The sequence below is a fragment of the Aethalodelphis obliquidens genome, unplaced genomic scaffold (genome assembly GCF_003676395.1).
Source record: "Aethalodelphis obliquidens isolate GAN/ISIS:26980383/991018 unplaced genomic scaffold, ASM367639v1 scaffold8, whole genome shotgun sequence".
Lineage (NCBI taxonomy): Eukaryota > Metazoa > Chordata > Mammalia > Artiodactyla > Delphinidae > Aethalodelphis > Aethalodelphis obliquidens.
In genome coordinates this window covers 58,429,901-58,456,272 of record NW_020837952.1, presented here as the reverse complement: position 1 = coordinate 58,456,272, position 26,372 = coordinate 58,429,901, and the positions used below count along the sequence as shown (strand labels likewise).

At 56.8% G+C, this 26,372-nt stretch overlaps 1 protein-coding gene across 2 annotated transcripts; it reads left to right on the top strand.

The window, feature by feature from the left end:
• Positions 1-1,729: 1,729 nt before the first annotated feature.
• CYB5R3 (cytochrome b5 reductase 3) lies at positions 1,730-26,372 on the top strand. 2 transcript variants are annotated; one of them, XM_027107874.1, is made up of 9 exons: positions 1,730-1,852; positions 10,849-10,980; positions 14,294-14,366; positions 14,725-14,831; positions 17,057-17,186; positions 17,684-17,767; positions 17,975-18,060; positions 22,153-22,252; positions 26,014-26,372. In XM_027107874.1, the coding sequence occupies exons 1-9, from the start codon at positions 1,832-1,834 to the stop codon at positions 26,184-26,186; spliced, it is 906 nt and encodes a 301-aa protein (XP_026963675.1). In that variant the 5' UTR covers positions 1,730-1,831; the 3' UTR covers positions 26,187-26,372. The 2 variants fall into 2 exon arrangements, with proteins under 2 accessions (XP_026963675.1, XP_026963676.1); XM_027107875.1 differs by lacking the exon at positions 1,730-1,852 and adding an exon at positions 3,694-3,779 and having other exon boundaries at positions 26,014-26,231.

Genomic DNA, 26,372 nt, shown 5'->3' with positions numbered 1-26,372 from the left:
TTTTGTGCTTTACACACTGGAGTGTTTCAGTGGGGTAAGGTGTAAACACAACAGCTTTTACTGTAGTGAGAGCAAAATGCTTCAATAATTTATATTGTTATAATGTTAATCATGTATACTACAACAATTATGAAAAGGTTCAGACAGATAAATAAGAAAAGAAATAGACAGTTAATATGATCTTAAGAGAGGCAACAACAGCAGTGATAACTTTAGGAGGAAAGCTATTTCCTTTTTGAGTCTACAAGTGCATGTAATAATTTAAATGACAAGACAAAAAAATAGATTCCATCCTAATTGTGATTTTTTAGGACTGTTTGTTGGACTAGCATTTATAGCTTTAGTCTAAATAGTATTTAAGTTTTGTTTATTTAAGGCCATTTAGGTGATGATTAAAAGGAGAAAGGCGGGCTTCCCTGGTGGCGCAGCGGGTGAGAGTCCGCCTGCCGATGCAGGGGACACGGGTTCGTGCCCCGGTCCGGGAGGATCCCGCGTGCCGCGGAGCGGCTGGGCCCGTGGGCCATGGCCGCTGGGCCTGCGCGTCCAGAACCTGTGCTCCGCAAGGGGAGAGGCCGCGGCGGTGAGGGGCCCGCGTACCGCAAAAAAATAAAATAAAATAAAGGAGAAAGGCAACTTCGTCACCTCCAAATTTCACGAGAAGAAAATCCAACATCAGACATCCACATTCGTGATAACCATCACCAGTCCAGGTGTAACAAAGAACACGGAGAAAACGAGAAGTGACTGGGGGAAATGCTAAGGTTCGGGGTGGCCTGTGGCTCCCCTGGCCTCTGTGGAAGGTGTCTCTGGAGAGGGCACCTGTGCCGTGGGTGGCCTAGGAAGCACCTAGTCGTGAGAACTTACTGGCTGCACACGCTCAAGTAAAGCTTTCCTATTTGATTACTTCCTTTGCAATCAAGGCCAGAGAGCCCCGGCGGGCCAGCATGGGCCTACACAGAGCAGGCACCTGCCCACTGTCTGTTGAATTCACTCATTCAACAAGTATTTATTGAGCACCTACTATATGCTACTCTATGTTCTGTGCTGGGTTCCAGGCAGGCAGGGGACTTCAAAGCAGAGTCCTGCTCTCAGGAAGCCCACAGTCCACTGTGATGGGGTGGGGCTGCGGGCAGACCATCCCTGAAGAAACACAAAGGGTGACTTTAGCTTAATGCTAAGTGCCAGGAAGACCACAGAGGTTGCCTGGAGAGGGAGTCAGGGCAGGCCTTGCTGAGGACGGAACATCTCACCTGATGCCCAAGCAAGAAGCCAGGGCTGACCCTGAGGCAGTTAGGGATGGTGTTCCAGAGAGGGAAAGGCCTGGAGGCGGGACCAAGCCGAGCAGTTTGAGGAACAAGAAGGCCTGTGAGGCCCAGCAACGTGCTCAGGGGCGCAGGCTGAGGTCAGGCCAAGCGGGGCTTCCTCCTGCAGGCCTTGGAGGCCGCGGTGGAGTTTCCGGATTTTATTTTAGATCCCATCAATAGGGGGCGCCATCTTCTCCCCTTTAGGATGGCAAACGAGGCCCAGAGACTGCCAGCGTCCCACCCGAGGCCACTCAGCGGGTCAGAGCCCCGCCGCAGGCTACCGGGGCGACTACCCCCGCGCCCGGCCTCGCGTTCTAACGGATCCTCTCCCTTCAACCCTCTTCCCGCGGACGGAAGCGGGCGGGGCGGGGCGGAGCCGGGCCTCTAGCTCGGCCTCCCGCCCCCGCGCCCCGACTGGGCCGCGCTCGGGCCCGCCCCTCCTCCTCGGTGACGCGGCCGGGGGGCTGGCTCGGGGCGCGGCGGTCTCGGCGGCGGCGGCGGCGGAGCGAGTGCAGAGCGGCGCCACCATGGGGGCCCAGCTGAGCACGGTAGGCGGGGAGGGGACGCCGGCTGCCGCGGGCCCGGGGCGTCGCTGCGGACCGGCGGGCGCCGGACCCCCGTCTCGGGCAGCGCCGACTGCGCCCGGCCGCTAGGGGCGGGGGGTCCGGGCTCGGACGCGGGGCGCAGGACCCCACCCGGCCCCGCCCCACCCAGCCCGCCGCGCCCCGGTCGTCCCCGTGCGGCCGTGATTCACGCCCGGGCCTCTGCACCCGGGCCCAGCACTCCCGGTCAAGGGGCGTCACCCGGAGGCGGGCGGCCACGCGTTCGGGGCGCCCCGCCCGCCGCCGCCGCCCCCCTCAGCCCGGACGGCCGATGAGTACGGATGTGTGCGCTAGTGCTGAGCGAGTGCGGGGGTGAACGTGGCCGGTGCCCCCGTGTGTGAGTTAGTGTGAGTGCGACTGAACACGTGTGAAGTGTGAAGGAGGGAGCGCGTATGTGTGAGTGTGAGTTTGTGAGGGCGTGTGTGTGACCGGGTGTGTGGGTGTGACGTGTGCGTGTGCAGGAGTGTGTATGGGGGTGAGTGACAGTGAAAGAGTGAGCAGGTGTGCGGGAGTGTGACCGTGAGTACCTGCGAGTGTGTGCGTGTGGAGTGGGTGTGAGGTGTGTGTGTGTGTGTGTGGAGTGAGTGTATGTGGAGTGGGTGTGTGCACGTGGAGTGTGTGCGTGTGGAATGAGTGTGTGTGCGTGTGTGCGCGCACACGTGCGGTGTTGCTGGATCGCAGTTTTTACCGACAACAGCCCCTGAACCCTCTCCGTGGGCTGCAAGCTAGGCTCTGGTCTCTCTTAACCCAGCAAACATGAGAGGCCCCAGCCGTTGGCCCCATTTTACAGATGAAGAAATGCCACTCAAGACTTGGCCACGGGCCGGCTGGCGGAGTCTGAACTTGTGGAGCTGCAAAGTCCATCGTCATGCTGTCACTTTGGTTCGGCCCAGGGCCACCCTCCCTCGCCCTCGGGCCTTTCGAATTTCTCAGAAGCCACAGTGGTGGTGCGTGGCTTGCGCTCCACTTTGAGGCTGTGGCCAGAGGGCAGTCCCCACCCACACATGCGGGTGCCTGGGCGCTGGCTGGGGGCACTTGGGCAGGGCTGCCACTGGGAGGATTAGGCCCAGAGCCTCTTGCCTGGCGTCCTCCTCCACCTCCTCCCTCTGGCTCTGTGGGGCTCCCCCTTGGGGACTCGGCAGAAGGCCTCTTGGCCTGGGTGTTGGCTTGTGAATGTGTGGCCCAGCCCAGGACTCTGGGTGGCGTTCAGCCCAGGGGGCGGCTTTGCCCAGGGCTAGCCTGGGGGCATCACCCCAGCTCAGCGTAACGTCCTGACCGTGTTCCCAGCAATCCCCTTCCTCCCTCACTGCTCAGCCTCCGGACCGGAACCCAGACCCCCGCCCCTGCTGTTTTCCCACAGTGCTTCTCACCTTCTAGCCGTGTTGGTTGGGTTTGTCTCTGTGTCCCCAAGATCTGGCTGCTCAGTGTTTGTGCCGAGGAGCCAAGGACCCCTCGGAGCCCCTCTATGAGGGGCAGAGCCCCGTCTGAGCGTCAGGAGACCTTCACCAACTCCTAAGCCTCCTCTATCCAAAGGGTGGCAGGGTTGCCCTTTCCTCGTGGGCCCTGCCGGGGTCCCCACTTGAGCCCAAATACCCGGAGCAGACCCCAGGCAGGCCTCCTGGCACAGCGGCTCCACGCCGTCTGCGGGAGGCCAGCACGGGCTCTGGGCACCAGGCGTCTTATCTGAGACGTGCAGGCCCTGAGAGAGGCCTCCTCCCACACACCGGAAGTGGGGACGCCGAGGGGTTGGCACTTGAACCTGCCAGCCACCTGGGGGTATGTTGGGGGCTTAGCCTGCCGTCCCCGACTCTGGCTCCCCTTCCCCCAGCACAGTTGTGAGTGCTCAGTGGACCCTGACAGGCCGCCACCACAGGTAGAGTCCAAGGCTTTTCCCCTGCCCCTGGCAGCTCTGTGCCTAGTCTGTGGTCCAGACACCCAGCCCCTGGGAAGCAGGGCTGGGTCTCCCCTGTGGAGGGCAGCTCCACTGTCCACCTGCCCCTCCTCCTGGGTTCCCTTTCCCAGAATTGCAGAGCCAGGAGCCCCTCGCTGCAGAGCTTCCTCCACTCCCTCCCACTTGCTCCTGCTTCCCGAGAAGGGGGCCATGAGGGAGGTGGACATGCAGATCCCAGCTGGACAGCTGGCGGGCAGCGGGCAGGGAAGCCTCAGCACAGGGGGCTGGCAGCTGGGGGGTCCTGGCAGGTCCCTTTGCCCACCCAGACCTGACCTGGGTAGAGCGGATGGCAGGGTCCCTGTGGGGAGTTCCAGGGGGTGAGCAGCTGACTGGGTGCCACACGGGGGTACTAGGGCTCCCCAGCTCCTCGGCTGTGGTGGGTGAGCTGGGGGCTCCCTGGAGGCATCCTGGGACTCTGGCACCCCGTTTCCCTCTCCCCTTCCTGTGTTAGCAGAGGTGGGGAAAGGCAGGTGGTGGGTTCCCTGGTGGGCACTGTGTGGCCTATGGGGCACCAGGTCAAGGCCTGGCGAAGCAGCTGTCCCCTAGCTCCCCTGGGGAGCTGGGGTGACGTGGTGTGTGTGTGTGTGTGTGAGCAGCACAGCTGAGGAGGAGCTGGGGTGGGACCTTGGCTTTGGCCGCCTGCCTCCTGTTTACTCTGCCCACTGCTTGCAGGGGTGGGAGTGGTGCCTTGGACGGGGAACAGGGCATCCCAGCCCCTTGTGAGTCTGGTAAAGCCTCCAGTTTTCCAGAGACGAAGCTTCGCCTTTCCACGGCACCCTTCTCTCTGCCCGTGTCCATCTCCCACACTGGCTTGAGCTCCCCAGGGACGCGGTCCCCTGACCTGTGTCCGCCGCATCCCACATGGGTCCTGACAGCTGTGCCCACTGGGGTTTGTGACCTGAGGACTGACTGACAGTGAGGGTCGGCTCACAGCTGCCTCCAGAGAGGAATTTGTACAAAGTCCACCCTTGCTCTCTCAGTGGCCCGACTGTCCGCAGACGCAGAGGGACTGTGCAGGGCTGGGGCTCAGTGCTCGGACCGAGCTGGGTGCCAGTTCTCACCCTGTCTTAGTGTCCTCACTGAAGTGCAGTGGCCATAGCGCCCGCGTCCCGGGCTCAAGGACTGTGCGAGATACGAGAGTGTCGCGTCTGGGCACGGGGACTGGAAGGAAGGCCGCTCACATTATCCACCGCTCACTGGCACAGCTCCTTCCAGCAGCGGCTGCAGTCCCACCACACCTCTGGGAGGCAGGTGTAGAAACAGCCAGGAGTTCAGGATCCAACCCCTCAGCCCTGTGCTCCGTGGAGGGCCGAGCCCCACCCTCCCCCTGGAGGCATCTGGTCCCTTGTCCTGGTTGCGGAAACTTTCAGACAAAGTAAGAAAAGTCAGAGAGAGACTGCAGTGCAGGGGCTTGTTCTTGTCCCTTCGTGAATTTATCCACGAATATTTACTGAGTGTCTCTGCTCTGAGTGCTAGAGATGAGACACCAGGTCCCCCGCCTTCCTGGGTCTGCCGTCGCACATTGTCTGTGACCTCACGTGGGAACCTGGCCCAGCCGTGGGAGCCCAGGGCTGGCAGCCAGGGCACACGAAGCTGGCGCCTGGGATCCGCAAGTTCGGTGTAAGGGCCAAGGCCAGTGTTGAGGACTCATCTTCAGAACTGTTGACAAATGAGTCATTTTCACGGCTCAGCACGTAACCATGGGCTGGCATTTGGGGCAGGTGAGAGATTTGGGGTGAACGACAGAAAATTGGGAACCGAAGCCCAGACTCCACCCTGGGCCTCCCTGAGCCACAGTTTCCTCGTTTGTCAAATGAAGAATGCAGTTGGCCTGTCTCCCAGTGCGGAGGGTCAGTGAGGAAATGGAAGGGAAGGTGCTTTGCAGACTGTGAAGCGAGCTGCAGGCCAGGGGGGTCTTAGTTATTAAACTTGGCTGACCACTTAAACGGCTGTGCTGGGGGGAAATAAAACTCCAGAGAGCACCAAACATAACTCCACTTGGGCTCTTAATGTCGTTTAAGTTTATTTCCAGGACTCCCAACAATGGTGATTTCCTGCAAACGTAGCTTCGCTCAACTTTTTCCCTAAACAATGTTCTCCATGGATATGGCTTCCCTGACTGATGTGGGAGAGGCCTGGAGCAGAGGAATCATCAGTCACCCTCATCCCCGTGGAGTTTGCAGAGGCTGGGGTGGGGGGGGGGCTCCGGATGTCTGCTGAGGGCTTGCTTAGCTAGAGGGTAAGAGTTGACGTTTGAGCTGGGCTCTGGAAGTGGGATAGGAGTTGTTGGATGAGGGAAGAGAAAGGGCATTCAGGGCAGAAGGGAGAGTGTGCAAAGGCCTGAGGCAAGACAGGCTTGTGACCGGATAGTGGGGACCTTGAGTGTTGGCAGTGGGGAGCCGTGGTGGGCGTTTGGGGGTGGCAGAGCAGCCTGTTAGTCTGGGCGGCTGGGGCTTCACTGCAAGAGCCGGGAGATTGGACTGTGCTGGAGCAAGGGGACTTGGGCTGTGGGCTCCAGGGCATCTGTCCTGGGAGGCGGCTTGGGAAGAGCCACACTTAGGGCTGGACAGGCCTGGGTTGCGTGGCCATGGGTGAGTCACTTAATCTCTCTGAGAAATGGGTGTGAGTCCTCTGAGGACTGGCTTTCCTGATCTGGAACTTGATGATAATCACAGTACCTACAGCCTAGGATTGAAGTGAGGATTATGCCGGAGAATTCACGTCCCACTCTTGGAGCAGCGCCAGCTCGGGGACACTGGCCAGTTTGCTCTAACATGGCCTGTTGCAGCCTCGATTCCTCCCCAGCCCTAGGTGGGACTGTCCTCATGAACTTGAGGAAGATGGAGCCTGGAGAGGTGAAGATTCTCTCCTGAAGTCCTGAGCTGGGTCTCAAACCCAAGTCTCCTGACCCCAGAGCCCAGGGCTGCCAACGGGCCTTAAATGCGACCCAGGGTGGGTGAAATACCACTTGGTAGCCAGGACATGGTAGGTGCGGGTTAAGTGGGCAGGTGGCCAGAGACCCTTTGTGTGGCCCTGTGCGGGCCGGAGGGGTGCTCTGGGGCCAGCTCCCTCAGGCCTTCTGTTTAGACCCATTGGTTAACAGACGAGGGGCCCCGTGGGGCAAGGCCGTGGCTGCAGCCAGCCTGGAGGCTCTGTCTGCGGGAGAGGCACGGTGTTTTGAGCCCAACAAAAGGCCTGTAACCAAAGCTTCGGCTGGGCAACTTGAAGCAGCTGGGCCGGTTTGGGGGCAGGGCCAGGCCCGGTGTGGGATCTTGGTGCCTCTGCCCTTCCTTCATTTGGGTATTCCGTCTCCTGGGTGATGGTGGCCCCATGAGGGTGGTAGAAAAACCTGTGTGCATGCCCACATTCCACAGGTTATAGACCCTTCGGTGACCTCAGCCCCCCATCTCATCTCATATCCCAGCTCCCTTGGGCTGTTGGCCAGGCAGTGGCCCTCACTTTCCTTCTATAGCCAAGAATACCGAGGCTCAGAGAGGCCTCAGGTACTCAGCCAGAGTGTCCTCCCTAGTTGATAGAGTGGGGGGTCCTGGCAGGGCTTCTGGGAAGGGAGGGAGCAGTGAGGCTGGGCCTTGAGAGGTGAGAATCTTCTCACCTGACCCTCAGTAGGGCAGGGGCCCATTCCAGGTCTGTTCTCTGTAGAACATGCTACCTCAAGAGGCCTGCAGAGGAAGCAAAGAGGCCTCCATGCAAGCAAGGAACTTGACTCTGAGCTTCCTGGCAGCCAAGGCAAAAAGGGGAATTTGTAGTGTTATGATAAGAAGAATACACAGGGTCATCTGCTGTGAGAACTAAAGTCAGGGAGGTACACTAGGGAGGGTGAGTGAACAAGCTGTGAAACAATTTTCTTGAGAACCAGTATTTTGGGAGAACTTTTGGTTGTTGACCCCACTATATGAACCACTAGTGTGGACTTCCTTCTTCACTTTTTATTTTGAAATAATTTCAGACTTACAGTAAAGTTGAAAGGATGTATAAAGAGCCCTTATATACTCTTCATCAAGATACACCAGATATTAACATTTGCTATATTTACCTTATTGTGTGTGTGTGTATTTTAAACTATTTGAGAGTAAAAAAAAGACAGATATGATGGTTCTTTGCCCCTAAATACTTCAGCATCTATCTCCTAAGAACAAGGACATTCTTTTGCATAATCACAGGACGATGATCAAATCAGGACTGTAACACTGATACGGTGCTATTGTCTAATCTATGGGCCTTCACGCATATGCCACCTATTGTCTCAGGATTGTCTTTTACAACTGTTTTTTTTCCCCCTGGCCCAGAATCAAATTCAGAACCACACATTGTATTCAGTTGTTCTGTCCCTTTGGCCTCTGTACAGTAAGTCCCCTACAAGTTGCAAACTTTCAAAGGTGCGAACGTGTGTGAGTGAAAGACACCAACGTCAGGCGTGAGTGAAATGGCAGCTTGCCCTCCGTCTCCTATGGCTGACGATCCTTCAGCTCTACCGTCTCCCACCTCCTCTCCCTCCTCCAGTCAGTAACTCTTCTTGCCTGTTCACTCGATGCCAGCCCCTATATGCTAGCTGTTGTACTGTACTACTGAACTTTTCAAGGTACTGTACTGCAAGATTTAAAATGTTTTCTTTATTTTTTTGTGTGTTTTTTTTTGTGTATTATTTGTGTGAAAAGTATTATAAACCTATTACAGTACAGTACTGTATAGCTGATTGTGTTAGTTGGGTCCAACTTTGTTGGACTTAACAAACAAATTGGACTTACGAACGTGCTCTCAGATCAGAACTCGTTCATATGTAGGGGACTTACTGTATTCGTTTCCTACGGCTGCATGTAAATTACCACAAACTAGGTAGCATAAAACAATGGAAATCCATTCTTGCATAGTCTGGAGGCCAGAAGTGTGAAATCAAGGTTTTGGCAGGGTGTGCTCTCTGGAGGCCTAGGGGAGGGGCCTGCCTCCTCATCCTGCTTCTGGTGGCTTCCAGCAGTCCTTGGCCTCCTTGGCGTGTCACCACATCACTCCAGTCTCTGTCTTCACACAACCTTCTCCTCTGAGTCTTCTCCTCTGTCTTAGAAGGACACTTGTCGTGGGATCTGGGGCCCACCAGGGGGATCCAAGAAGATCTCATCTCAAGATCCTTAGTTTAATTACACGTGCAAAAACCCTTTTCCATCCCCAGGATCTGGGTGGACATGAGTTTTAGGGGAGCACCCTCCGACCCACCAGAGCCTCCTTTAATCTGGACCCATTCCTCGGCCTTCGTTTCTCTTTTTTTTTTTTTTTTTTTTGCGGTACGCAGGCCTCTCACTGTTGTGGCCTCTCCCGTTGCGGAGCACAGGCTCCGGACGCGCAGGCTCAGCGGCCATGGCGCACGGGCTTAGTTGCTCCGCGGCATGTGGGATCTTCCCGGACCGGGGCACGAACCCGCATCTCCTGCATTGGCAGACGGACTCTCAACCACTGCGCCAGCAGGGAAGCCCTGGCTTTGACGTTTTTGAAGAGTGGTGCCAGTTCTCGCGGCGAAAGGCCCTCGGTGTTTCCTTGTGTCAGAGGCAGGCTGTGTGCTCCTGAAGGAAGGCACAGCGCGGTGCTGGGCCCTTCTTGCTTCGTGTCAGGAGGTGCACGGTGTCAGCTGGCCCCTTTCCTGTGCTGCTCCCTGGTTAGGGTGGGGTCTGCCAGGTTCTCCACTGTAGGGTTGGTCTGAGCGGTCTTGAGGCTGCTGTTGTTCTCTTCCTGAGTCTCACTTGTGGTCCAGATAGTGGAGGCTGCCCAGGACTCGACTTCCGGATGGCCAAGGGTAGCTGCTGCACACAGATACCCAGTGAGGTCAAGTGCCTGCTGGGGGACGGCCTGGGTTAGCCGATCTCCATCTTCACAGCCAGAGAGTGTAGCTTATGACTCCCATTTCACAGATGGAGAAACAGGGCAGAGAGGCTAAGTGCTTTTCCCAGGGACAAAAATAGCTAGAAAGAGCAGCAGGCTGGTTGACTTTCCTTGCAAGGGTGTCCTCTCCAGGTAAACCTAAGCAGTTTTATTTGGCCATGGGATGTGGGCTTTCTCTGTTTTTAAAAAATCCAAACCGCCTCTAGGGTCTTTGTGAGGCTGCGATATGGGGGGCAGGGGGCGGGCAAGGAAGAGGTTCTCAGAGCCACGCAAGAGGGTGAGTGATGATGAGGGTGAGGCCTGATGTTTAAGAGTGTGATTGGGGAGGCAGGTGGACTCAGGTTTGAGTTGCAGCTCCCCACCTGCCTGCTGTGTGACTGTGGGTGAGTTGCTTCACCTCTCTGAGCTGTTTCCTCATCTGTAAAGTGGTGGTGATGACAGTGCCTACCCCATAGGGTTGTCATGAGGTTAACCCCTGTGCAGGGCTCTGCATGATGCTAGGAGTAGACTCTCAGAGCTTCAGGGGACCTTGCAGATCACCTGGTCCAGTTCAGTTCAGAGAGGGGAAGGGACTTGTGCAGAGTCACACAGCCAGCAAGGAGCAGAGCTTCCTAGTGTCTAGCTCAGTGCCTCGGCTGCCCCCGCATCTGAAGGCAGAACCCCAGGGCTCAGGGGTTTGTCTGTTTGTCTAAATAGAACTAGCACTTGACATCACTTAATAGGGCCAGGGAAATTGACTAAAGGGAGGGAGGGAGGGAGGGAGCACAGATACACAGTGCTCAAGATTAAGCACAGGTACTTGGGAACTTTATGCTGAGCTTCCTGGCAGCCAAAGTGAAAAGGGCTACATGCTCAGTTATGTAGCTTTCTTTGTCCCCATTCCTCAGGGAAAATGGAGCTTTCCCAACGACTCAGTAACACAGTGATAGGTTTCATGAGTCTGATGTTTGTAACTTCTCCTAGCTGGCACCAAAATGGAGCTGGGGTTCCCTGAATGAACATGATGGGGAGAGGGCGTTTCTGGTAGGGGAGAGGCCCGGAGGTGTGTTTGGAGGAAGGGCAGGGGGCAGGCTGACCTCGTGGGTCTGTCCTGTCGTTTCAGTTGGGCCACGTGGTCCTCTCCCCAGTCTGGTTCCTGTATAGCCTGTTCATGAAGCTATTCCAGCGCTCCACCCCAGCCATCACCCTCGAGAACCCGGACATCAAGTACCCGCTGCGGCTGATTGACAAGGAGGTCAGTGTGGGGCCTGAGGGGGTCGTGGGGCATGGGCACCTCTCTGTCCTTGTCAGCATCACAGCATTTCACAGGCACCTACTATGTGCTCGGGGCATGGCCCCTTGTGAAGTAGGTCCCATTATCTGCCCATTTTACAGATGGGGAAAGCAAGGTGGTCCCTTTCTAAGGCTACCAGTAAGCGACAGAGGGCTTTGAACTCAGATCTTTGCCCACAGAGCTGGTTCTTTGAACCACACTCACTATTCCCCAGAAGGTCAGAGTGGGAGGGACCCTGTAAGGACTCTTGGGTCCAAGTAACCATTTAATGGCTGTGAAAACAGAGGACAAGAGAGGAGAAACTCAGGTCACACTGTGAGTTAGGGGCAGGACCAGGACTTAGGCCTAGGCCTCGCGGCTCCCATCCCAGTGCCCCTTCCTTAAAGATAAGGTCTTCTCCCCTCCTCCTTCCCCGCCCGCAGGGTCACCCACTCAGGGCCCCTAGAGTCTTTTGCATCTGTCGGATTCCCTGCGGGCGGGCGGGGCGGCTCCATCTGCTCCTCCCACAGGCTTGCTCCTGCCCTCCCCACTTGATGCTTTTCCTTTTCAGACCTCTGATCGTGATTTAAAACCATCCTCTCCCTCCTTTGCCCAGCCGCCCACCCTGTAAGGCTGTTTCCCTCCTTACTCTCTCTCATCAGAGCCCCTCCCATGTGCTATTTCTGGCCACCACAGCTGCCTCAGGAGGGGTGTGACAGGGAAAACTGAGTCATGGGGCAGAGAAAGTCAGTCACTTGCCGGAAGCCTGAGTCCTGGGCTCTAGTCTGCACCCGGGCTCCCCATGAGAGCTGGGGCTCCTGTGACTGTACTTGTAACAGGATTTCATAGAAGTTGAAAACCAGAGAGAGGCAAAAAGAAAAGAAAAAGAAAAAAAAATTACTGCTTCCCAGATGAGACCACACTTATCCTCTCAATATATCTTATACACAATTTTTTCTTACTAAAATGAAATAACAATGTTTTAAAAGCTTTTCCTTTTATAAAGTTCTTTTTGTCTGTTGTTGTTTTTTAATTCCCAAAGTAATGTATGATTTATATGTGCTCGCTATAAAAATTTTATTTTTATAAAATAAAAGCACATGTTTATATGTGCTCTGTTCATGAGGTGTGAACGTTCCCCTCCTCCATAACCCCTTTGCAGAGGGTCCCCTTCACGGGTCACCGTGAGCCGTTCTGGTAGTACATTCCTGTGTACATGATGTGTGGAGGTTCAGGTGTGTGTATACTTAGTTTCTCTTTTTTAATAACTTGAGTTTTTACCCAGCTGTACAATATGGACGCCTTTACATGTCTAACCCAAAGCTGATTCATTATTTTTTTTTTTTTTTTTGCGGTACGCGGGCCTCTCACTGTTGTGGCCTCTCCCGTTGCGGAGCACAGGCTCTGGACGTGCAGGCTCAGCGGCCATGGCTCACGGGCCCAGCTGCTCCACGGCATGTGGGATCCTCCCGGACCGGAGCACGAACCCACATCCCCTGCATCGGCAGGTGGACTCTCAACCACTGAGCCGCCAGGGAAGCCCTGATTCATTATTTTTGATAACTATCTGGTATTTTGTCACAGGATGTCACACGGTGGACCCTCCAGGCCCCTTGGATTGGTCAGGAGGCACACGTGCTAGCAGTTCCCCTCCCCCATTGTAGCCTAGTGGTGGGCCAGCAGGTGGGCCTGCTCTTCGTTATTTTGCCGTGGCCCAGGGAGGGGTCCCGGCTGTCGGCCCTTCCCCTCTCTGAACGGGACTGGACCAGGCGATCAGCAAGGTTGCCCACAGCTCTGTGAGTCTACTGCTCGGGCCATCACGGCCAGCACCGTGCCGAGCCCTCACACACGTTAGCCTCATGACTTTTGCTGTGCTGGGCTAGTAATCATCAGTGTCTTTCTCTCATTTCTCTTCTTCCTCCAAAAACATCTGGCACGTGGGTTTCTGACCTTGAGCCCCAGGACCAGTTGATAGTCCTGGGATCCACTTGCGGGAGGCCCTGAGGCTCCGTTTGCAGCTTCAGGCCCGGACTGTGGGGCAGAGAGGCCCACTGGCCGCCAACAAGCACTGCGTCCTAAGTGGTGGCTGGGCACCGTCTCTCCTGAGATCCAGGCCACCTGCCTTGGCTCACACGCTTCAGTGATGCTTAGAGTGACGCTCTGTCCCTTTGGAGAGGCCTGGCGTCTCCCCTCCGGGTGGTAACACTCTCCATCACTGGACCTTGCCTCGTGTGGGCGTCAACATGTGCTGGACAGCTAGCTGCCTGCCTTCCAGACGGCCCCTCGACACCCACCATCCTGCTGCACCTGGTGCAGGGGAGACCTCACAGGGGCCTTCCGGAGCCCAGGTCGGAGTCCGGGCACTGGGTTCGGTTCCCAGCTCTGACACAGCTCACTGTGGGATGCTCGCCTCCCTGGCCCCAGTCAGGACTGGGCTCCTTCCTCAGCCCAGCCTCACTCTTAAGCAGCCTCTTGCCCACCCTGGAGGGGGAATGGCCTTCACCCATTGACCACACCCTGGGTGCACACCCTGTCTTGGCCATGGCCAGCCCCAGTGACCTCCTGGGCAGCAAGGCTGCCATGCCTCCTGCCCTCTGCAGCCCAGCCACGGTCATGCTGTCCCACTTCTCGGGGCGGGGGGCGGCTGTTAGTGTAGTGGCTTCTAGAGCCCCTCTCTTGAGTCCCAGGCCTGGGCACATGGGGCCTTGTCTCAGCTCTGCCCCACTGCTGGCCCAGTCCCTGAGCTGTTTCTGCCACCCCAGGACACTTCTCAAGCTGTGGTGGAGGTGGATCCTTTCCTCCTGTCCCTGGAATTTTCTGGGCTGGCTGGCAGCCTCCCTTTGGGATCTTTTTTTTTTTAAAGCACAGGCTCTAGGCGCGCAGGCTTCAGTAGTTGTGGCACGAGGGCTCAGTAGTTGTGGCTCATGGGCTCTAGAGCGCAGGCTCAGTAGCTGTGGCGCACAGGCTTAGTTGCTCCACAGCATGTGGGATCTTCCCGGACCAGGGCTCGAACCTGTGTCCCCTGCATTGGCAGGCGGATTCTTAACCACTGCGCCACCAGGGAAGTCCCTCCCTTTGGGATCTTGAGCTCACTCCCTGCTCCGACCACCTTGCCCTGTGGCCCTGGGTGGGTCAGTGCCCTTCTCTGGGCCAGTGAGAGCAGAGGCACACCCAGTGTGCACCTGACCTCTGTGCCCTTGCACACGCGTGTGCAGGTGCTGGGGAGGGGTGGGCACTCTGAGTCTGGGGGCCCCTCTGCCCTGGGTGCCATGCAGCAGCTCACGCTTCGTTGCAGGTCATCAGCCATGATACCCGCCGGTTCCGCTTTGCTCTGCCGTCACCCCAGCACATCCTGGGCCTCCCCGTCGGTGAGTGCGGCCCCAACCCAGCACACGTGGAGCCGGTGCTGGGACAGAGAGGTGGGGGCTTTGCATTTCAGTTAGTGCAGGGAAGGCTTCAGGGAGGAGGTGACAGCCACCCTGGGCCTTCAAGGGTGAGTGTCAGGATAAGAGGCCAGTTGCTTCAGTGTCCCCGGCAGTGGCACGAGCACGAGCAAAGGCAAAGAGATGGGACGTGATGGGAGTCCCTGGGGGTGGCGAAGGGAGCAGTGGGAGCCGAGGTCAGGCTAGGCTTTGAATGCTGGACGGGGTGCAGCGAAGTGGGCTGACAAGACCCAGGGGGCCCTGCAGGGGTAGTCAGCCCACACTCACCCCTGCTGTCCTGCAGGCCAGCACATCTACCTCTCGGCTCGAATCGATGGGAACCTAGTCATTCGGCCCTACACGCCCGTCTCCAGCGATGACGACAAGGGCTTCGTGGACCTGGTCATCAAGGTGAGGTCTTGGGGCCACAGCTGCTTGGCGCGGGGGTGACCACCTCGCAGCCAAGGCCCCACAGTCTGATCTCTGAAGGCCCTGTGCTCGCTGTGCCTGGTTCCCGAGGGAACAGCAGATCATAGTTCTTAGCACAAGCCAAGCTTTGGGGTCTCGGCAGAGGGCAGGGGTCGGGCTCAGGCTGAGCATCTGCAGAAGAGGAACCAGGCAGGCCCACCAGCCCGTGGAGGGCTCACCTTCCTGCTCTCGGACTGGCGAAGCCCAGTGAGCTGGGCACCTGCCCTTCCCCTGGGAAGCATCCCACGGGCCCGCTGGGGGTGCAGTATGAGGAGCTCATGGGACCGTGTCCGGGAGCCGGGGTGAGGGGCTTTCTGGGATCCATCACCGGTCGGGGGCTGGGTGTGCGCTGTGGGAAGATGTAGCGATTAGAGGCAACAGACCAGAGAGACGTAGAACAACCAGCAAGGATCTTAAAAAACAAGATGCTGAACAGAAGGAGAAATGACAACTAGAGCCCGGTACATGTTTATGGAAATTAGAAACACAAACTTTCCAGCAGTGATCCGTGTTCTCTGATTACACACCCACCCAAAAGTGTGAACCAGCCCAGGCCGGTGGGCTGGATGTTAGAGACCCTCCCTAGTCAAGGCCCAAACCTCCATGGCCGCCCTGGCTCAGCACCCCCGGGGATCAGGCTTGCTCTCTCAACTCCACTGTGCAGGCCCCAGGGCCCCCTCACTGGACCCTTGGGTGGGGGGACAGGAGCAGAGACCCCCGCTGGGCCTCAGCTTCAGCCCTGGGTCTTACAGGGTCCTGGGCTGGGCGCTGTGTCTGTGAGGGCAGGAAGGGAGCTGGGCCTGTCAGTCCTGGCTCTGGCCTGGATCTCCTCTTCGCTTGGTGTCATTTAGACCCTGTGCTGGGTGCCCAGGCCCACCGGCCTCGGTATCTTGTCTTTGGCTGGAGAATGGACACTGAACAGGTGGTCACACAGAGGTCAGTGTTTGTTCAGGGGACAAGCACAAGAGACTGAGCACCTAGAATGGGCACCAGAGCTGGGGCGGGGGTGGGGTGATGAGAGCTGCCCCCCTGAGCAGGCAACAGTGAGGCAAGGTCTGGCGGCTGAGGAGGCGGCAGCCAGGTGGAGACGGAGGAAAAGGACCTTCCAGGTGCAAAGGCCCTGAGGTCAGGAGGAGGCTTGAGGACTTGAGGGACCGAAAAGGGAGAGGTCAGCAGGGCCAGGCAGATCCTTGGAGGCCCTGGTAGTCTGGGGCTTTGTCCGGAAGGAAAGGGAAGGTGGTGAGAGTTCAAGCATCTGTTCTTGCTGAAGTCTCTCGAGCCAGATGTGGAGGAGGTGTTGAGGGGATTCAAGTAGAGATGGAATACTCACCAGGACCAGGCCCTTCCTGGCTTGGAGACCTCACTGGCCCCCTTGGCCCTGGCTAAAGGTCAGGCCCCCAGCCTGGCATGCAGTGGGCTCTGCCCACTCTCCCTCCACTCTCCCTGCCCCGCACCCCAGACACACAGACACATCCCCTGTGCTGGAGCCGCAAGCTCTTCTCCCCACCCCACCCCCGAGGCCCCAAGCCCTATTAGACGCCCTGGCCTTTGCCCATGCTGTCCCTCCCCCACTGCCTCTCCCCCTTCTCTGCTCATCACTCCTGCTTGCCCTTCAAAGCCCAGCAGAAATGCCCCGTGGTGCAGCCATCCCAGCCCTGGAGCTCCTCCCCTGTCTGCCCATCTCTCTGTACGAACGTTGTAGCACATCCCTTTTTCTAGAGCTGAAATCCCAAAAGGCACAGGGAAGGAAATTGTTCCAAGAGTGATGTTTTTATGGCAGCACGAAGTGGAAAGAATTGAACATCCACCAGGAGGGCCGGCTTCCCAGAGCCTTTACTGAGCTGACAGCCATGGGGATATCCTGCCGGGGGAGGGGGCGGGGGGTGGTCACAGAGATGCTTCCTGGCAGAACATTATGCAGCAGGCCCTCGGGTCGCTGCCTTGGACACCAGGCTGATGCTTTGCCCTCCAAGGGGATGTTATGGGGAGGGCAGACCACTGCGGGGAACGGGACACAGACGGGTAAGTTTTGATGGGTGGAAGGGGCATCGTGTGAGAAGGCCACACACGGCCACAGAAGACCCCAGAAGAGCATCTTCCCACTGTGGCCCAGAGCTCACCCCGGCAGCCCTGGGAACGGGGAGCTGAGGACTGTGGGTGTCTTGCAGGTTTACTTCAAAGACACCCACCCCAAGTTTCCCGCTGGAGGGAAGATGTCCCAGTACCTGGAAAGCATGAAGATTGGAGACACCATTGAGTTCCGAGGCCCAAATGGGCTGCTGGTCTACCAGGGCAAAGGTGATCCGGGTTAGACTCCCCGAGGACCCAGTGGGGGTGGTGGATGCTGGGTGCAGGTCCCGACTCTGCTGCTGTCTGGATGGGTGACTCTCGCAGGGCAAGCCATCTCCTCTCTGGGGCCTCCGTTTCCCTGGCTGTTAGGAATCAAGGTGGCCGGCACAGGGGTTGCAGACCAGCTGCCTCTGGGGGCCAGATGCGGCCCACAGACCCGCTTTGCTTGGCTGAGAACAAACAAGGGGTACGGCTGAGCTGGGCCGCCCCTGATTCTCCAGCCTCCCTGCTCCCCAGCCATGCACAGTGAGGAACTCGTCCTCGAGCTCCTCTTTGCATTTGAGCTGGTCCCGGTGCTGCCTTCCCATCCCCCTCACCCTGACTGGCTGGGGGCTGTGGTGGCCGCCGCGCCCGAACCCCTGAGGCGGGGGCAGCTTCTCCAGCCCTTCCGACCCCCAGGCACAGCATGTCTGAGAACTGGGCCTCACCCCTTCTCCTCTCCCCAGGAACGTTTGCCATCCGTCCGGACAAGAAATCCAGCCCTGTCATCACAACGGTGAAGTCTGTGGGCATGATTGCAGGAGGAACGGGTATGTGGACCCGGAGCCCCTCACTGAGTCCCTAGCGGGCGGATGTCATGGTTCGGGGCCAGGGTGTGGGATGTGGCACAGATTACAAGTGACTGGGAGCTTCCCAAGGTCCCAGTTGTCCTGGCAGCTCTGGGCATCTGCCTGGCACTGGGCCTGCGCGTATGCAGCAGGCGCTCACGCGGTGTGTGGGGGGTGGCTGTGTTGCAGGAATCACCCCAATGCTGCAGGTGATCCGTGCGATCATGAAGGACCCGGATGATCCGACCGTGTGCCATCTGCTCTTTGCCAACCAGGTCAGTGGGTGGACCTGAGGTCTGCAAACCCGACTCCTGCTGAGAGGGGGCGAGGCCCAGCAGGCACTGCTCAGGGGTCTGCACAGCCTTGCGGAGATGCTCAGGGAGGCTGAAATGTGAGGGGTGCTCTGAACGTTCTGTGCACAGCAGCCCTCACAGGGGCTGGTGGGGTCAGGCTTTTCAGTGCGGAGCTCAGAGCGGCTCACCCGAGTGGGGCTGCTTTGGTGGAGGGGTGAGGCCCCTGGAGCACCCACAGCTCCTCTGGCTGCTTCCTTGGCACCTCAGGGTTCCCTTCACCGCACACAGAGTTTGGAACCCACCAGTGAAGTGGGAGGAGCCCGAAGGGCCGTTTTCACAGATGACGTGCCAAGGTCCCACCCGCGCGAGGTCCCTGAGCTGGGGGAGTTGGGACAGGGTTTGGACCTGGGCTCCCCGGCTCCTGAATGCATGTCCTCCTCCCCACACCCGCCGCCTGCCCGCCCCGGCCTGCTGTGCGGCCTTGGACAAGCCACTCTCTCTTTCTGGGCTTTGCTCCCTCGCTGTGGAATGAGATGATGAAGCAAGGTCATCACAAGGGTCTTTCTAGGTTCAGTGTTTCATGACTGAATACGTGGATCTTACAGTGATGCCCCTTTTGGGGGAAGCTAAGACGAGGCACCCCCTGCCTGTGTGGGGGCCGTCCCCAGGCCCCCTGCGCCTCTCAGATGTGGTTCAGGTCAGTTTGCCCCTGGGTCCATCTGGCCCAGGCTCCACTCCGTGTCATCTGTGAAGACATCGAGCCTGGAGGCGGGGGGGCCGGACTGAGGTCCCACACAGCTGCAGAAAACTGCTCTGAGGCCAACTGAGGTGGCCTTGACTAGGGGTGGGTGGAAGCAGCCAGAAATTCCAAGCTGGCTGGTGGGGTTGAGAGGGTGGGCAGCGTTCAGCTTGGTAGTGCTGGGGCAGTCTCTGTGGAGGCCATCAGCCCTCTGTCGCCTGGACGGGCATCTTTGTGCCCGTTAGCAGGGGCGGTGGATTCTGTATCTCTCTCTGCACTTTAGTCAGTGCAGTGTCACAAGTCCTGTAGCCTCTGGAAGCCGTGAGGGAGGAGAGTGAAGCATGCAACTAAGTATCATATGAAAATCGTTCTGACCTCAAGGTCCCTCTGAAGGGTCTCGGGGACCCCAGGGGTCTGCAGGCCACACTGTGGGAACTGCTGCTTTGCTCCAGTTGAGTCGTTGCCCCTCCCTCCCCCGTCCTCAGTGACCTCCGTGCTTGGCTTGGACGGGGGCCGCAGCCCCTCCATTTGCCCATCCGTAATGTAGGATAACGGGGGACCCACCTCTCGGGACGGTTGTGAGGGTTGAGATGGCCTTGGATAGGAGCGTTTAACGTTGCAGACGTGTGCATTCTTCCTGGAGTGACCTAGTGATGGGAGTGGAGGCTGGTGGGGAGGCAGGTTGAGGACGGCATCCTGAGTCCAGGGGAGGCCGGGGCTCTGCCCCCAGCCTAAGGGAAGCACGACTTTTCAGAAGGGCATTAGGGAGTGTTAATAAACAGCGGGGCGACCTGGTTCTTGGACAGGGGGACAGATATTCCGAAGGTGTCAGTTCTTCATCAAGTAATACTCGAAGTCCCAGTGGGGATATTTTCTCCCCTTTAATATGACAAAATGATGCAGTATGGCCTGGAAGACAAAGTACACATGCACAGCCAAGAAAGTTTTGAAAAAGAAGAGTGACAAGGCAGAACTTAGCGCACTGGATGTTAGAACATGCTGGAAAGTGTCGGTGAGAAAAATGGCATGGTTCTGGAGCCACACGTGAGACCTGGGCTTACTGGACTTAACTGCACGTCTGGATGGCACAACAGGAAATCTAGACTGTGCTGGGACATGTGGCTAGTTACACTTAAATTAGTTAAGATTGAACAAAGTTAAAAACTCGCTCTCCCAGTCTCACTAGCCACATTTCATTGGTTTCATAGCCACATGTGGCCAGTGGTTACCCTGTTGGATAACACAGATCTATTGTAGAACGTTCCCATCATTGTAGAAAACTCCGTTGAACAGCCCTGGCCTAGAAACAGACCCAAGTGTAGGAGAGACTTTGTATCTGATGCAGGTGACATACCAAACGTGCAAAGAGAAAGGAAAAGGAGTGTTGAGTTAGTTGCTATGCACTTGGAAAAAACGAAGTAGATCCCTACCTTACCTTGTACAAAAATGAAGTTTAGGTTAAAGATACACATGTAAAAAATTGAAGCTTTAAAAGTAGAAGGTGAGGGCTTCCCTGGTGGCGCAGTGGTTGAGAGTCCGCCTGCCGATGCAGGGGACGCGGGTTCGTGCCCCGGTCCGGGAAGATCCCACATGCCGCGGAGCCTGCGCGTCTGGAGCCTGTGCTCCGCATACGGGAGAGGCCAAAACAGCGAGAGGCCCGCGTACCACAAAAAAAAAAAAAAAAGTAGAAGGTGAGGGCTTCCCTGGTGGCGCAGTGTTTGAGAATCCGCCTGCCAATGCAGGGGACACGGGTTCGAGCCCTGGTCTGGGAGGATCCCACATGCCGCGGAGCAACTAGGCCCGTCAGCCACAACTACTGAGCCTGCGCGTCTGGAGCTTGTGCTCTGCAACGAGAGAGGCCGCGATAATGAGAGGCCCGCACACCGCGATGAAGAGTGGCCCCCGCTTGCCACAACTGGAGAAAGCCCTCGCAGAGAAACGAAGACCCAACACAGCCATAAATAAATTAATTAATTAAAAAATAAATAAAGTATGAGTTCAACATATGCCCTTTTCTTAGAAAAAAAAAAAAGTAGAAGGTGAGCATTTTTACAGGAAGTATTGATGAATGAGTGAACAAGGATGGTCAGTCTAAGCAAGACACCAGGGAGAGCCCGTCAAGGAGAAGATTGATGGAACCATCTGCTTAAAAATGAAAAGCTCCCCTGGGGAAAAACACAAACTATAAATAAGGTAGAAAGATAAGTAACTGGGGATGAGACATAATGCATCACCAATGAAAATTAATATCCTTCATATAAAAAGTTTTTACAAACTAATAAGATATTACTAGACCAGTGACAAACTTATTAATAATAAAAAATAAAACATAAGCTTTACTTTCCATTAACCTGATTGCCAAAGCTTAAAGGATCATTACCCAGTGCTGGTAGAGGCGTAGGGAGGTGGACACTCCTGGGCACGCTGCTGGTGTGCGCCTTGGTGTAACCTACCCGGGGATTGTAAAGCAGCTGCTGTGTTGAACGCCCTAACCATGTGGAATTTTCTACCCTGAACTCCGCTCCCTCGAGTTTATCCTCAGGAACAGGGCAGTGAGGGCGGTCAGAGAGGCATTGTTCATAAAGAGGATGCTCAGAGACGCAAGAGGGAGGGGATATGGGAACATATGTATATGTACAGCTGATTCATTTTGTTATAAAGCAGAAACTAACACACCATTATAAAGCAATTAATACTCCAATAAAGATGTTAAAAAAAAAAAAAAAGGAAAAGAGGTCACTCAGAACAATCTCCACGCCTCTCCCGTGGTCTCCCTCACCCAGCCTGGGGCTCAGGAGAGGTTTGTGACCTTTTCTGATCAACAGGGCTCTTTGGCCCCCAGTTTCACAACAGTCTTATGAGATCAGTCACGCCACCCACTGGCCTGAGGAGCCCTGTCCGTCTGTGAGTGACCTGCAGACATACAGGGCAAAGTCTGTGGTTAGGAATGGAAAGAGGGGCTGTTTCAGGAGCAGATTGCTGATGCTCCCTGGGGGTCTGAGAAGGCTTCCTGGAGGAGGTGACAAGCTGAACTCTACAGGGCCACGTGGGGCTGGCTAAACGAAATCAGTGGGGACGGAAAGTGGGGAGCTGCAGGCCAAGCAGAGGGATTGGCGTGGGCAAGGCTGCGGAGGGCCAGGTGTGATCTGGGGAAGTAGTATCTGTATTTCCTAGACTGTGGACGTACAAGCTGAGACGCCAGAACATAGAAAGACTTGGACTTTCCCTGGAAGCTTTGCCAAGTGTGCGGCCCATGGGTGGGCAGGATGACGAGGGTCTCCAAAGGCAGTCCCTGTCGCTGTCCCTCCTGACCGCTGGGTCCTGTCCCCCTGCAGACTGAGAAGGACATCCTGCTGCGGCCCGAGCTGGAGGAACTGAGGAACGAACATTCTGCGCGCTTCAAGCTCTGGTACACAGTGGACAAAGCCCCTGAAGGTGAGAGCGTCCAGGCGGGTGGGCTGGGTGGAGGTGCCGGCCCATGCTCACCTGGCGGAGCCCTCTGCCGTTGTGGAGGCTTCTGCTTGCATGGTCTCCTTTGGTGCTCACTGTGGCCCTGTGAGAGGAAGGTGATGAGGAAAGAGGGATTAGAGAGGGAACACAGTGGGAAAACCCCAGAGCTAGGGCTTGAATTCACACCCGCCTCCTCCAGAGCCCCAGACCTTCCCCTGCCTGCCCTGCTCTCAGCTGGACAAACAAGGCCAGCGTTCTCCCCTTGGGCCGGGGCTCACTGTGGGGCAGGTCTCCAGGGCCAGTGCTGGGGTGAGGGTGAGTGTTTCCACGTTGCAGTGTATACCCTGTAAGGCACTTTACACCCATTTTCTCTCTAATCATCAGCCCTGGAGTGTGGGCTGGGCTGATGTACAGTTACCTTCATTCTACTTATCCAGGTGTTTAAGCTGTTTGCCAAGGTCACATAGGAGGCGGTGAATGAGGGCTGCCCCTAAAACCTGAAACAAGGTTGCCCTCTGGGAGCTAAACTGTACTCCATTCTCATGCCTTAGGTAGATGTGGTTACAAAAAATATCTTAACTTCTTCTCTGTTGTAAGAAAAGGAGCAGCTGAGGCTTCTTGGTAGATAACACCAGTGATGTTTGGCTTCAGGGTTAGGAGACTATAGGGAGTGGTGGGGACTGTGACGAATTGGAGAGCATCTGCCTGTGCAGAGGGGCAGCCCCCTCCCAGCTGCGGGCAGCCCTGCTGTGCAGGAGTACCGCCCTGGAGGCCAGCCTTTCCATTTTTCAGGGGAAGCTGGGGGCCTGCATTTTCATGGGAAATTTTTAAATATTAGAAACTGGACATTTTCAAAGCACCCACGTGGGCACCAGCTTGCTGCCACACTGCCCTTGCTTTGCCTCCTCCTCCTCACACAGCCACCCGGTCCCCTGGGACTCAACCACCACAGTGTGGGGAACAGGCCACCCTCTGCTTCCCCCAGAAATGAGCAGGCGGGCTCTGGGGGTACCCATCTCAACAGGGTCCATCCCTGAGAGAGGAGCCACCCTCCTGGGTTGACCAAATCGGATCCTGGGCCCCTGGTGGATCCATGGACCTGACAGTCTTGTTCCAGGGCTTCTGGCTGGACCAGCCGTCCTGGGCCCACCCGTGTCTCAGTGGGTCTCCTCCTGGTCGGACCCCTCACTCTGTGTGTTCCCGAAACCAGCCTGGCCCGAGCTGATGCTGATGTTCTAGCTGGGGAGGATGAACAGGAAACAGGTTTATTAGTAAATTATAAAGTACAGTAGCAGGTGATTAGTGAGACCCAGAAAAGACAAAGTGGAGTCATAGAGACTGGAGGTTGCACAGGAGGCACTGGTTCTGGGAGTCCGAGCTTCCAGTAAAGAAAGGATTTTTTTTTTTTTTTTTTTTTTTTGCGATACGCGGGCCTCTCACTGCTGTGGCCTCTCCCATCCAGCTCAGCAGCCATGGCTCACGGGCCCAGCCGCTCCGCGGCATGTGGGATCCTCCCGGACCGGGGCACGAACCCGTGTCCCCTGCATCACCCGGGAAGCCCAAGAAAGGAATATTTATCTTGTACCCACGTCTCATTCAAAAGAGGGAAATGAAAGCTGGTTTAGCTCCCTTCTGGTTGCAGGTTCTAGAGTGTGGTCAGGTAGGCTCATTGGCCACGATGGGAGTGTCCTTGCAGGGGTCTCTACTCCGGTTGCCTGCACACGGCCTGGCCACAGGAGGAGTGGACACTGCCCTCTGGTGGTGACACCTGGCAACGCCAAATCGACGTGCCTCCTGGGGACAGTTTTAAGAGTAACCAGTTACTGGCCAAGGAGAAATGCAGTTGGGTAGTCTCCTGGTATTCTACACTTACGTTTATTATTACCCTGACCACAGTTCGAGAGTAGTTCGGGTATTGCCGTAACATTAGGTATAAGCTGAAAAGGGTAGACGCTGAGGAGGAAAATGGTACCAGGCCAGCAGGCAGTTGTGGAGCTAAGCAAAAGAACAGGGGAGAGGGGCCAGCTGACTCTGTTTCCCCTACAAAGTCACCTTCAGTATACAAGTAAAGAAAAATACACTATCTAAAAACGTCCTTGTGAAATTGAGATGTGTCTTACATACCTGTACATTCATTACACTAGCAAATATGGTTTAGTCCCATGCAGGTTTTTTCAAAGTAATTTTAGATCTGTTAATAAAATGTTATCTACCTACCTATGTCCCGCCTTGTTCCAGAGGGATTTTAGGCACCTTACAAAGACTCATAGAGTGAGTCGGAGTGGTATAAATGGAAAGTGGGAGTGAAAGAAAAACAAGGGCAGGGCCGTAGAATGGAATTGGGAATGAGGTTTGTACAGAAGCATGGGCTGTGATGCACACTTGCTGTGGGTGGCCATGTATATCACTCTGAGCTTCCCAGCAGCCAAAGTGAAAAGGGAGATGGGGTCAGTTACTCAGCTCAGTGTCCATGAGGTAAAGAATACCCCGTTGCTCAGCACAGCAGACTCTTCCTCATCCCAAGACCAGCTGGGACTGGCTTGGCCCCTCGCAAGGGAACCCCGCCATGGAGTGTACATGATGTGATGCAGAGAGCATTGTCTGCCGTGATGGGGGAGTTACGGCCCTGAGCGCAGATGTGGAAGCCAAGGCGTAGATCGGAGCCAGAGTGGAGCCGGGCTGGGTGTCGCCTCCTCCGCCTCTCCTCGGGCCCCAGTCATCAGAGCCCCATTCTCCTGGCGGAGCCCTGCCAGCCTGCCGTCCCCGTGGGCCCACCGTGCTCCTGGAACTGGCTGGTTCCCCTCCCTGAGCAGCCCCTGCTGGCAGGTCAGTCCTGAGGGCCTGGGTGGGACGAGAGCCCTGCCAGCCTCGGGGCACCAGGTTCTTGCCACGGGCACCAGCAGTGACTTGTAGGAATAAAAGGTGGCTCTGGATCTCAGGTGAAACCTGGAGACACACTGCGCATGTACACGTGCGTGTGCGAGACAGGGAGGCCGGCAGGACCTAGAGGAGCTGTTGCTGCCACGAGGGTCCTGCATCTGGAGCTTCAGCCTGGGTCCTGGCCTTGCTGTTTTCAGGCTCACCGATTGCTTATTTGGGACGCATTCCGTTACTCATCATTTATTGCGTAACTACTGTGTATGGGGCTGTCTGGGCACTGGGACTACAGCTGTGGACCAGACACAGCTCCTCGTGGACCGACATGCAGTAGAGGAAAGAGTCAGACAGTGGGCACAGGGCCAGTAGGTAGCATGGAGGGTGGTGGGGCAGGAAATGTCACCCTGACCAGCCTGGCACTGGCTGGGGGACCTCTGGGACCTGGGGCTAACGTCCCAGCCCTGTCCATGCCTTTTTGTGTGACCTGGGACAACTCAACTCTGGGTCCTCTTGGCCTCAGTTCCCACATCTGTAAAACGGGATCAGTAACCCCTGCCCTGTCCGCCCACAGGGCGTTTCTGAGGGCCACATGAGAGGCCAGTGGAAATGAAATGCATTGCACGCTGTGAAGCGTGGTGGGGGAAAGTTGATGGGCTTGCCTTTGTGGCACAGGTGAGCCAGGCTTGGGGGCAGGGGATCGGGCTGAGGGTTTACTTGGCTCAGCCTCTTCATTCTTCAGTGTTTGTGGAAAGAAGGGAGGAATTCATGGCACAGGAACTTCGTCACGGAGGAGAGGGTGCTGGGCGGGTGGGCAGTTGGCAGTTGGTCACACAGCCATACTCGGGCTCACCTGGTCTCCCACCCCGCAGCCTGGGACTACAGCCAGGGCTTCGTGAACGAGGAGATGATCCGGGACCACCTTCCGCCCCCAGAGGAGGAGCCGCTGGTGCTGATGTGCGGACCCCCGCCCATGATCCAGTACGCCTGCCTGCCCAACCTGGACCGCGTGGGCCACCCCAAGGAGCGCTGCTTCGCCTTCTGATGGGCGGGCCCTGGCCAGTGGCTCCGCCCCACACTCACCGCGCCCTGTCGCCCTGTCCGTACCCACTCCTCCTGCTGTCGTTTGTTAACACCACTCTCCCCCACGTCTCCTGCTGCAGCCGGGTTCAGCCTGGCCTGCCCGTGCCTGGGAGGTCACCCCGCTGGGCTGGCCCCCGAGGGGCCCCTT